Genomic DNA, 13158 nt, shown 5'->3' on the forward strand with positions numbered 1-13158 from the left:
GAGCGGTAGGTCCCTGGAAAGAGCAGCTGGGGAGAGTGGTGGAAACATATATGATAGCGGAGCTAAAGAGGCTGTTGGATAGACACAGGTATGTGCAGGGAATGGAGGGATCTCGTGCAGGTAGAAGAGAATTAGTTCAACTCGAAATTATGTTTGGCGCAGACGTTGTAGGCCGAAGGGCCTGTTTCTGTGTTGTACTGTTCTATGTCCCATGTAATGTTATCTGTTTCAAATGAGATCATCTGTCCTTTAAATTTCCAGTGGGGTCGGCTCTTCCCACTTAATCTCCTCTTCGCAAGTCAATCTCTCCATCAACTTCCGAATGTCTCAAAAATCATAGAATTCTTAAACAGAAGTAGTCCGCTGGGTCCATCGTTTGTGTCAGCTCTGCTCAGACACATTCCATGCCTCCACTCTTTGCCTGTTGCTCAGAAAAGCTTTTACTGACAAATATTTATGTCTTTTGAAATCTACATTGCACTGCCCTCAAGGGAAGTGTTCTTCCCTGGGTATGGATTTCATTATAATATTTATAATATTCTACGAAATAAAACTATGCACAAAATCTGCTATGGAATTACATGTAGCAACATTTTCAGATTGTATTACATAACACTAGTGTGTGATCCAATGTACTAGCTCTTTGAAACACATTCTTCCTTTCCAATAAGATATTTGCATGGGTGGATTGTAAAGATTAGATCTGCCAGAAATGGAATTCCCACAATAATACCTGGAAGGGAAACAGAAAGGGAGATAGGAAGTAGAAATGATCGCATGTCCAAGAGGAAGACTGGGTCAAATAACAGAGAGCAGCCAGGTCTTTCCGAGGCATGGAAGATTTCAAAGGATTATTATAAAAGGATGGGATGAGTCAGCTTGACCTTGAGAGACTCAGTATGCTACCAGTTTAAAGAGCATTTCACTTAAGGCACAGAAGAGCCATGTAACTTCCCTGAGCAACAAACAGATTGCTGGCGGACCTCAGCGGGTCAGGCAGCATCTGTGGAGGTAGAAGGATTGTCGATGTTTTGGGTCCTGATGCAGGGTCTTGTCCTGAAACATCAACCGCCTCTCTGCCTCCATAGATGCTGCCTGATCCACTGAGTTTCTCCAGCAGTTTGTTTTTTTGCTCCAGATTCCAGGATCTGCAGTCTCTTGTGTTTCCATGTAATTTTCCCATTTGTTTTAGGATGGAGGGGTCTGGAACTCAAAGGGTGGCAGAAGCAGAAGCAATCAAAAACTCCTTCAATGTTCATTAAATGTGCATAACTTCCAGGGCTATGAACTAGCAGTTGGAAAAGGAAATTTGAAGCTATATGAGCTGTACTAAGCAACATAAAAGGGGATAATCACCAAGAGTGTACAATGGACAAACTCCAAGGCGGAGTACAAAGTTAATGGCAGGATTCTGGGTAGTGCGGAGAAGCAGAGGGATCTGGGGTCCATATCCACTGATCCCTGAAACTTGCCTCACAAGTGGATAAGGTAGTTAAGAAAGCTTTTGGGATGTTGGCTTTCATAAGTCGTGGGATCGAGGTTAAGAGCCACGAGGTAATGATGCAGCTCTACAAAACTCTGGTTAGACCACACTTGGAGTACTGTGTCCAGTTCTGGTCGCCTCATTATAGGAAGGATGTGGAAGTGTTGGAAAGGGTGCAGAGAAGATTTACCAGGATGCTGCCTGGTTTGGAGAGTATGCATTATGAGGAGAGACTAAGGGAGCTAGGGCTTTACTCTTTGGAGAGGAGGAGGATGAGAGGAGACATGATAGAGGTGGACAAAATATTAAAAGGAATAGATAGAGTAGACAGCCAGCACCTCTTTTCCAGAGCACCAACACTCAATACAAGAGGGCATGGCTTTAAAGTAATGGGTGGGAAGTTCAAAGGAGATATCAGAGGAAGGTATTTTACCCGGAGAGTGGTTGGGGCATGGAATGCGCTGCGTGGGGCGGTGGTGGAGGCAGGTATATTGGTCAAATTCAAGAGATTACAAGATGGAGGAATTTAAAACAGAGGGATATGTGGGAGGAAGGGGTTAGATAGTCTTAGGCGAGGTTTAAAGGTCAGCACAACATTGTGGGCCGAAGGGCCTGTATTGTGCTGTACTGTTCTATGTTCTATGTTCTATGATCTCCAAACAAGAACTTGAAAACACGGTTGCGAGCAAAGTTCTATCAAGTCCAAAAGCACTAGGGTGGTAATCATGGGTATTTCATTTCCCGTAATACTAACTAGGATACATTTTTGGGCAGCACAATGGTGAAGCCAGTAGAATTCATGCCTCACAACTTGGTTTATGTTGGTAAATTGGTTTATTGTTGTCACATGTATCGAGGTACAGTGAAACACTTTGTTTTTCATGCCATCCATACAGATCTATTCATCACAACAGTGTATTGAGGTAGTACAACGGGAAACAATAATAGAATGCAGAATAAAGTGTTACAGTCACAGAAAAAGTGCAGTGCAGGCAGACAATAAGATTCAAGGCCACAATGAGGTAGATTGTGAGGTCAAGAGTCCATCTTACTGTATAAGGGGACTGTTCAATATTCTTATAACAGCGGGATAGAAGCTGTCCTTGAGCCTGGTGGTGCGTGCTTTCAGGTTTTTGCACCTTTTTCCTGATGGGAAGGGGGAATGTCTGGGGTGGGTGGGGTCTTTGATTACGTTGGCTGTGTGGAGTTTGCATATTCCATGTGGTTTCCTCTAAGTGCTCCAGTTTCCTTGCACATCCCAATGACGTGCAGATTGGTAGGTTAATTGTCCACTGTAAATAACCCTGAGTGTGGATGTGAGTGGTAGAATCTGGGGAAAGTTGAAGGGAATGTGGGGAATATGAACAGGAAATGGGTGTTTAATGATCGCCAAACACTCAGTGGGCTGAAAGACCTGTTTCCACACAGTGTGTCTATGCAAAAGTCTTAGAGGGCATTAAATTCCTCATTTTCATTCGGGATAGCTTTTTTAGCCAGTATGTGGGGAGCCCAACAAGATTGAGAAGTTGAAGGGAGTGGTAATTCCGGACTAGGTTTTAGGGAATATGAAGCTAGCCACACATTGAGGGACAGCAGTTTGTAGCAGTGATCATAAGTCTTGATAGACGGAAATAAAATACCCCTCTGACAGATGGAAAAGAACAAATATAAAGAAAAGGATTAAAAGTTCTAAATTGCTGTAACACCAATTTTACTTGGTTGACCTGTGATTTAACTAAACTGCAATGGAAACACCTACTTGCCAGTTAACAATCCATCTGCTGGAGGAAATCAATGGGTTGAACAGCATCTGTGGCGGGAAAGGAACCAACGTTTCGGGATTATTTCAATTCCTTTCAATTATTTCAATTCCTTTCCCCCCACCGCCACAGATGCTGCTCGACCCACTGAGTTCCTCCAGCAGATTGTGTGTTGTTCCAGATTCCAGCATCTGCAGTCTCGGTAGGCACGGTAGTGTAGCAGTTAGTGTAATGTTATTACAGCGCTAGCGACCCGGGTTCAATTTCCACCGCTACCTGTAAGGAGTTTGTACATTCTCCCCGTGTCTGCGTGGGTTTCTTCCGGGTGCTCCGGTTTCCTTCCACATTCCAAAGACGTACGGGTTAGGAAGTTGTGAGCATGCTATGTTGGTGCCGGAAGCACGCCGACACTTGCGGGCTGCCCCCAGAACACTCTACACAAAAGATGCATTTCACTGTGTGTTTCAATGTACATGTGACTAATAAAGATATCTTATTATCTTATCTTATGTCTCTAACTTGCCAGTATATTAGTCGCAAGAGGCTCAGAGTAAATATGCTCCCACAGAGACAAAGAGTGGAACTGCCAAATCTCGAACCCCCTGGATGACAAGGGTAAGTACTAGGCAAGGAAGAAAAGCTTGTGTCAGATACCGACAACTACAACAGAAAACTGAGAAGAGTGCAGAAGGTATAGGGGAGAAATTAAAAGGGAACACTGGAAAGAAAAGAGAGAGCATGACTATAATGGCAGGTAAAATCAATGAAAATCCAAAGAAGTTTTATAAGCACACAGACAGCAAAAGGTTAACCTGAGAAAGACTAACGCATAGTGGGGTCAAAAAGTTAACAGACAAATGGAGGCAAAGGACATGGGTGGGGTTGTTGCTGTTTCCACTGCAGGACAATGTCGATGCTGCAGATAAAGAGGAAGTTATGAAAAATTGGCTGTGATAAACATGGTAGAAGAGGAAGTATTAAGGGGATTAGCAACTTTGAAAGAAGATAATTGCAGGTCTGGGCAAAATATACCCTGCACTGCTAAAAGAAGCATGGCAGGCAATTGTAGAGGCTCTGACCATCGTTTTTCAATCTTCCCTGGATGCAGGTTTGGTGTCAGAGGACTGTTTTTCCATTGTTTGTTTAAAAGGGAAGGGAACAAACTCAGTAATTACAAGCCAATTAGTTCAACTGGTGGCAGGCAATCAATTCTGAGGAACAGTTATAAACCTTCATTCAGAGAGGTGCAGATTAATCAGATTAATCAGACATAATCGGCATGGATCCCTTAACTGCCTAAATTAATTGTATTTTTCAAGGAGGAAATCAGGTGGGTGGATAACTAGCCCCTCGAACTTGCAGCAGAGTTGGACAGTTCTGATGAAAGGTCAATCTGCAACATTAACTTGCTCCTCTCTCCACAGACGCCACCTGGCCTGCTAAGTATTTCCAGCAGTCTCTTTTATTTGAGATTTCCAGTAATTGCAGAGTCTTGTATCTCACAGTTCCACAGTGGTTTTCCTTCCTCTTTGCTCTGTTCTCACTCATTTCTTTCAGAGAGTGATTAACAAGCTTTCATCATCCTCTCTCAGCTGACACCACCTTCTTTATGTGTTGCTCCATCTCGCTTGGTCTCTGCCTATCACAGACATTCCCTTTTTTCCCCTCTCCACCCACCGGTCCCTCCCATTCCCATCCCCCTCCTGGCAACTTTAAGACATTTGATTTTTAACTTTTCCTAAACTCTGACAAAAATGTCATCAGCCTAAAGTACTAAACTCCGTTTCCCTTCCCACAGAGACCATCCGACCTGCTGAGCATTTGCAGAGTATTCTGTGTTTAATTTGTAACTATCCAATTCTCAGTCTGAAGTCATTACTGAGTAACTGTTAGCACCAGACTTCCAGTGGGCAATGAAAATTCATATCATCTTCTGCTTTGGCTCTTTTGCCTGTTACCTTAAATCCATCTTCTCTTGTTACTAGCCCTCCAGCCAAAGGAAACAGTTTCTTCATAAATGTTCCATCAAAACCCCTCTTGATTTTGCACACATTATATTAACTCTTCTTCTTAACTCCAAGGACAACAACGTCATCTCTGCTCTTCATGTAGACCTGGTACTATTTTAATTTCCCTTTGTAGAAATTGGTAATTATTTATTTTTAAGCACTTGCATGACTGTAACATTTTTCACTTCTTACTTGACATGGAGGCCACATTCACGATGCTACCACCCTTCCCTCCATGATCGCACCTCATGTGTTCCAAAGCCAGATAATTTGCTTGTACCAACGCCACCTGAATAAAAGAGTGGAAATGATTAAAGGAAAGTAGGTTGAGGCTAAAATCAATCAAACGAGTTAAAGCCAGACAACCAGTTGGGGTGGCACAGTGTCACAGTGAGTAGAGCTGCTGCCTCACAGTGCTGGAGACCTGGGTTCAATCACGACCTCTGCTGCTGTCTGTGTGGAGATTGCATGTTCTCCCTGTGACTGTGTGGGTTTCCCCCGGGTGCTCCGGTTTCCTTCACAATCCCAAAGATGTGCGGGGTTGGTAGGTAAATTGGCTGCTGTAAATTGCCCGCAGTGTGTACATGAGTGGTAGAATCTGGTGGAATGTGATGGGAACGAGGGGAGGACAAAGTGGATTAGGTTAAACTTGGTATACAAATAGGTGCTTGATGGTTGGCATAGACTTGTTAGGCCAAAGGGCTTGTTTTCCATGCTGTACCTCTCTCTGACTCTATTTATCCTAATATTTAGATATTTGTCCTAATATCTACATATTTGGCTTATTACCAAAGTTTGCTTGGTTGAAATTCTTGTTGAACTGTTTGGGATGTTTTACTATATTCAAAGTACTGAAATTGTATAAATTGGTGAGGTGTTCTTTAAAGGCCATCAGAAGTTTCATATTGACTGCTTACCCTGAACTCTCTCTTACCTATCACTTTACCATTTAGACTGTGCATTCCACTGTTATTCTTCTGTAAACTCTGAAGCACCCAAGATATCATGAGTGCAACCTCTCTGCAGCTGAAGAATTTTGTGCATTTGAAGGACTCATGAATTGCATAAAATCTTCCAGCAGTTGTACTTTTACATAGTGCCTGACTCTATCTATCATCAAAGATACAGAGGAGTTCCTTTTACACATACTTCATGTAATCCACTATAAGGCAATAAAAACAATATTTTCCACTGTATTTCCAGATATTGCTCATAATCGTACTCAATGAAAGATTCATATATTGTCCTCTTCTGTAATTGTTCACTCAGCTGAACAATATAACTATAATTGCGTTGGAAGCTTTTTGATTTAGGTAATTAATGAAACTGGTCCAGTAGTTATAACAGGTTTGGTGCATTATCATCAACTTCTTATCCAAATAATTCCTTTCCACTACCTATCTAGGCTTTGAATTTTCCATTGACCCCTCCCTTTGTGGGAAAGAGTTGCCAATTTCCCATAATCTTAGTGTGAAGAAAACTTCTTGATATATTTCCTGAATGAGTTTACTATAATCTTAAGGTAATGTTCCTTTGTTATTTTATCTTCCAGAGGAAATGGTTTCTGTCTATCTACCAGCCTGTCCCCACTGTAAAATAATCACTCCTGACAATCAATGTCCATGATGTGACCATGACTCTGGCAAATATGAATCATGAGCCACTTCTTGGAACCACCTGTTAGTCAAGGCAGACATAGACAATGAGATTCCCCTATTCTTTACCTGCACTGTACTTTCTCTGTAACTGTACTATATTCTGCATTCTGTTATTGCCTTTCCCTTGTACTACCTCGATGTACTTATGGTTTGAAATGATCTGTATGGATGGCATGCAAAACTAATTTTTTCACTGTATCTCGGTACAAGCGACAATAATGAACCAATACCAATTACAGATTTGACGCTGTCTCTAGTGCACAAGCACAACTTGCAGTTGACTGAGGAAAAGTATATTCAAAGACCATGACCTACACCCTGGTGTCAACCTCTTAGTCCATCAAACAGCAGTGATCTCTGCCCTCCTGGATACTTCAGAGACACGGTCAACATAGGCATCTCAAAGGATTGGAGGAGTAGCACCTACACTGTCTTCACAGTCTTCCAAATCCATTGATGGGATTGGCATATTAATATCAGCATGCTTTCCAAGTGGACAGAGAAAGCACTTCAATGTTGTTCTCAAGGCCTTCTTGAAAAATGCAACATCCTCACTGACTCGTGGGAATCCATGTCTCCTGATCACTCCCAATGGAGATGAAGTATCTGAGAAGGCATCAAGCACCTTTTGTAGACGGAACATGTGGAAACCATGCACTAATAGTGGAAGGAACACACAACATCCTAAATGACCCACTCTCCTGACCTGTAGGTACCACCTGCCTGACCTGTACAGAGCCTACAGATCCTCAATAGGACGATTCAACCACCTATGGAACTGGAATGGAAACAAGTCCTTCTAAATCTGAGGGACTGCCTAAATCAGTACTGCATACAGGGGTCAAACTGGAGAGATGTAACTAAAGCACTGTGGAGACAGAAAACCAGCAAGGTTGAAGATACAAGGCGCAGTATTTAACAAAACATCCATTTTCTTTATCAATTAAGAAACAGCTTACATAGAACAGTACAGCACAGGAACAGGCCCTTCAACCTACGATGTGGTTCCGAACTAATTAAATTAGTAATCAAATGCTTGACTAAACTAATCCCTTCTGCCTACACAATGTCCATATCCTTCCATTTACCGCACATTCACGTGTCTCTCTAAGACCCTCTTGAACGACCCGATCGTATTTGCCTCCTCCACCTCCCCAGGCAACTCATTCCAAGCACCCACCATTCTCTGTGTAAAAAAACTTGCCCCGCACATCTCCTTTGAATGTACTCCCTCTCACCTGAAATACATGCCTTCTGGTATTAGGTATTTCAACCCTGGGAAAAAAATACCGGCCGTCTACTCTATCTATGTCTCTCATAATCTTATAAACCTCTATCAAATCTCCCCTCAGCCTCTGCTGCTGCAGAGAAAACAACCCAAGTTTGTCCAACCTCTCCTTATAGCATCTGCCCTCTATAATCCAGGCAGCGTCCTGGTAAATCTCTCCTGCACCCTCTTCAAAGCTTTGACATCCTTCCCATAATGGGGCAACCAGAGATGAATGCAAAACTCCAGAGGTGGCCTAACTAGAGGTTTATAAAGCTTCAGCATAGCTTCCTGACTCTTGAACTCAATGCTTCAATTAATAAAGACAAGCATGCCATACGCCTTCTTTACCAGCCTATCAACCTGTGCAGCCACTTTCAGGGAGCTATGGACTACTATAAACATATTGCAATCAATTTAGTCAAGATATAGTATCCCACATTCTATATTTCCTTTGCAAGTTAACCAGGGTGATGTTTTTCTAACTATCTTGAGGGCAGCATTTTTTATCTTCCCTTTAGCTATCAGTAATCGCTGTTGAGTCGACTGTATCTTCTGATACACTTACTGTCCAAAAACTTTCCTTCTGAATCTTTGGGGCAGGTTTGATAAATAAACAAAATTTCATTTCACAGTACTTACCAGATTGACAGAAATAGTCTCTTCCCAGGAGTTTTCATTATTTATTCCAGCATTATTGCACAGTATATCTAGTTTTCCAAATTTCTGCAGTGTTTTACTAAAAAGATCTAGAAGACATGATGAAAGAATTTTGAATTAATTGATCTGACTGAGCAAGTATACTGTCCTGTAGCATTGTGCATTAAATAGACAATTAAATGAGCTGGATCATGGGAAAATCTTGGCAAATTAGGATTTTTCACAGTTTATAAGAGTAGGAGAAATAGGAGTGAAGCTGGCCACTCAGCCCTTCAAGTTAGCCTGCTATTCAGTGAGATGCTGGGTGATCCTTTGTCATTAGGTTGACTTTCCTGCTCAGTTTTCATATCTTCTGATACACTTACTGTCCAAAAACTTGCCAACCTCTACCTTAAATATTTTCAGAGATAAAGGATCCTTTGCCGTCTGAAGCAGAGAATTCCAAAACTCAAAGAAATTCTCATCACCTGAGTCCCAAAAGGACAACCGCTTATCCTGAGATTAAGCCTTCTGGTTCTGGTTCTCCAGCGAGAAGAAGTTGTTTCCAGCCAGAAGAAATGGATTCCCAGCATCTACTTGTGAACCTTATTTCTGTGTTTCAGTGCGATCATCTCTCATCTAATTTCCAGTTAGCATAGACTAGTTTTAATCATTCCTCAGGTCAACCCTGTCTAACCAGAAATCAGTCTAGTCACTTTCCCTCATACTAACTCCAATTGAAGTATATTCTTCCTTAAGCATGGAAACCATAGTTGGATACAAGTGCCCAACACCTTGCCTCACCAAAACCCTGAATAATTACAGCGAATTCTGACCCATTAATTCACCACTATCTTATTTCAGGTCTACAGCACAGAAACAGGGTATTGGTCTTCAATGATTTTATGCCTATCTGATGGCTGTTTGTGGGAGCATTATATTTTTGCAGTACTGCATTGTCTATGAAGTGTTGGTAATATATAATTGGCTTATTATTGTCACATGTAGAGAGGTACAGGGAAAAACTTTGTTTTGCATGCCATCCATACAGATCATTCCAGCACATCAGTACATCAAAATAGTACAAGGGAAAAGCAATAACAGAATACAGAATATAGTGTTACAGTTACAGAGAAAGTGCAGTGCAGGCAGACAATAAGGTGCAGGGCCCTGATGAGGTAGATTGCGAAAGTCAAGCGTCCATCTTATTGTACAAGAGATCCATTCAATAGTTTGGAACTTTCTGAGGTCGAGAGTGCATTGTGTAAATTCAAGGCATAAATTACCCATTTCCATGCATTTATTGATCAATTTTGACCATGCTTCAAATTCCATTTATGTACTGATACCTTCCTGGACTATATGACCTCACATGAAGCAACTTTAGTTGATCTATTCAGATCTTCTGCTACCCTAATTCCTAAGTAGTCCCTTTCCTCCTGTAACATAATTTTATAGGCCTTGGAGTCTACTCCAGTCACTATATTCTTATAATTTTAAATGTAGCTGTTGTTCTTGTTAATCCCATCTGATCTCATATTACCCTGTTACAGGAAAGACATCATTAAGCTGCAAAGAGTGCAAAGAAGATTTACAAGGATGTTGCCAGAACTTGAGGGCTTGAGTTATAGGGAGAGGTTGGGCAGGCTAGGACTTTATTCCTTGGACCATAGGAGACTGAGGGGTGATGTTATAGAGGCGTATAAAACCATGAGCATAGATAGGGTGAACGCACATTGTATTTTTCCCAGGGAAAGGGAGCCAAACACTAGAGGGCATAGGTTTAGCGTCAGAGGGAAAAGATTTAAAAGGGAGCTGAGAGGTAACTTCACAGAGAGTGTCACACATATATGGAATGTGCTGCCACCAAAAGTGATTGAGGCAGGGACAATAAAAGACATTTGGACAGGTACATGGATAGGAAAGGTTTAAAGGGCTATGGGCCAAACATGGGCAAATGGGACTAGATTTGATAGGCATCTTGGTCGGTGTGGACCAGTTGGGCTGAAGGGCCTTTTTCTGTGCTGTATTACTCCGTGATTCTATGACTCTATTTCCAAACCCTTAATAAAACATGAAAATTCCTAAAACAGACCTGAGGGACCTTCCCAGTAACATTCTCCCAGGTAGACAGTACTGTGGAGGTTACATTCAGGATCTTATTAAATGGTTTGAGGGACTGAGTGGCCAACTTCTGCTCCTATTTTATATGCTTAAATGTAATATCAACCCTCCTGGCTTCTATGAGTCAAATGCTATTTAACCACTGGAAAATATTTCTAGTGGTTCCCACTTTCTCTTATTTTCACATTTCATTCCAAACGTTTGGAAGAATGAAGTAGATCTTTCCAAGAATTGAGAACATACCAAAGCACTTTTCAAAGTATTGTCGCATGTTGTAACACTGGAAAAATTGTAAATTTGGCAATTAGGAAGGGTGATAAATACTGGCTTTGCCAGTTACACCCACATGTTAAAAATAAATGTAAAAAACATTTGCAATCTTTCCACAGAAACAAACAAACTGCTGGAGGAACTCAGTGAGTCAAGCTGCATCTGTGAGAGGAAAGGAATACATCCTGCAGCAGGAGTGGGGTTAGCAATCTTTCAATAGACACAGAGGATGGAATTGCCCTGAACATAATTGAAAACAGATCTTTAAGCATCTTCAATGATTATCTTTTAGTTGTGGTATAAATTAGGAGCTTTCTATTTATTTTTTGTACCTGTGTTGAACAATGGAGCAGCTGGGAGAGACACTTCCTCAAAGCTCCAGTCACCCGGGTTCGATTCTCACCACCAGTGCTGTCTGTATGGAGTTTGCATGTTCTCCCTGTGACCTCATAGTTTCCTCCAGGTGCTCTGGTTTCCTCCCACATCACAAAAAACGTTTGGTTGGTTGGGTTAATTAGTCTATCATTTGTCCCTAGTGTGTAGGTGTGTGGTAGACTAAAGTGGGTAAGGGTAGGATTAGTGGGTGCTTTATCATTGGCACAGACTCAATGTGGACCTAATGTCCTGTTTCTGCACTATATCTCTTTATAACTCGTATCCTGTGGATTTTAATAGTATAACTTTGACCTTTGTGGCCATAGCAAAGTTTACAATATCTCTTGATCTGTGAGTGTGAGTGCCTTGTCAGAAGAATATAAATCCTCCAGAAAAGGAGCAATCTACTGCATTTTTCTAAACAGTGCGTTTTCTAAAAAGTTGCTGAATCTCAGCTGACTGCATCCTTCAAGTTTAACATTCTCCACTGAAAGATGTCGGGATCAATTTAATAAATGAATTCTTTATCAGGGAATGAAGTGAAACCATCAGAGCTAAACAAAAGCCTCTTCCATCACCAAACAGCTGTTTCAGTTCCGCAGTTAAAGATGTGCTTGAAAATATCACTCTTCACAATCCTGGGTGCTTCAAAGTGCTTTGCCACTAATAATGCATAAATGGAGAAAATGCTTTTAACAGACAAATTTGAAACTTAGAATTTCCTTAAGGACTTAAACAAATTTTTGTGCACCTTTTTGGATTAAGTTTTTGTTATAATATAAATTGCTTTGATTCATTTTCTTCTATGTGTCCAGCAATAACAGTAGCCAATACAAGTAAAGTAAGATCCCACAAACAGCAAATGATAATAACTGGAGAAACAAAGGACTGCAGATACTGGAATCAAGAAGAAAAACACAGTGATGCTGGAGGAACTCAGCAGGCCAGGCAGCATCTGTGGAGAAAAGCAGGCGGTCAACGTTTCGGCTCAGGACCCTTCTTCAGGACTGAAGATAGGAAAAGGGGAAGCCCAATCTATAGGAGGGAAAAACAGAGCAGTGATAGGTGGACAAAAGAGGGGAGGTGGTGTGTGCACGATGTGGTGATAGGTAGATGCAGGTAAGAGATAGTGATAGGCAGGTGCATGGGAAGAGGGGCTAGTGAGATCCACTAGGGGATGGGTCAAAGGTAGGGAGAGAAAGGGGAAAAAAAGGTAGAAAAAATTAGGCTGGGAAAGGGAAGAAGAGAAGAAGCATGGTGGGGGGGGGGGGGTTGTGGGGAAGGAGGGTGGGGATTACTTAAAGTGGGACAATTCAGTGTTCATGCCATTAGGCTGCAAGGTTCCAAGATGGAAAATGAGGTGCTGTTTCTCCAGTTTGCACTTGGAATTCTCCTGGCAATGGAGGAGGCCAAGGACTGAGATATCAGTGATAGTGTGGGAGGGGGAGTTGAAGTGACAATAACTGGGTTCATCTATTTTTAGGAGCAGGATGAAAGCCCCTTCATTCTTCAAGCAATGTCATGATTTTTTTTTAAAATCTGGCCTTTTGATATTGTGCTGGAAATGTTAAAG

The 13158-nt window shown here is 41.7% G+C and overlaps 1 protein-coding gene across 1 annotated transcript in view; it reads right to left on the reverse strand.

The window, feature by feature from the left end:
- LOC127572559 (15-hydroxyprostaglandin dehydrogenase [NAD(+)]-like) overlaps positions 1-13158 on the reverse strand; it is an 80272-nt gene that overhangs the window by 32984 nt on the left and 34130 nt on the right. The window contains exons 3-4 of the mRNA XM_052019952.1: positions 8820-8926; positions 5445-5541 (exon numbers count right to left, since the gene is read on the reverse strand). Coding sequence (XP_051875912.1) covers positions 5445-5541; positions 8820-8926 — 204 coding nt within the window. The remainder of the gene's footprint in view (positions 1-5444; positions 5542-8819; positions 8927-13158) is intronic.

This window comes from Pristis pectinata, chromosome 7, assembly GCF_009764475.1.
Source record: "Pristis pectinata isolate sPriPec2 chromosome 7, sPriPec2.1.pri, whole genome shotgun sequence".
NCBI lineage: Eukaryota > Metazoa > Chordata > Chondrichthyes > Rhinopristiformes > Pristidae > Pristis > Pristis pectinata.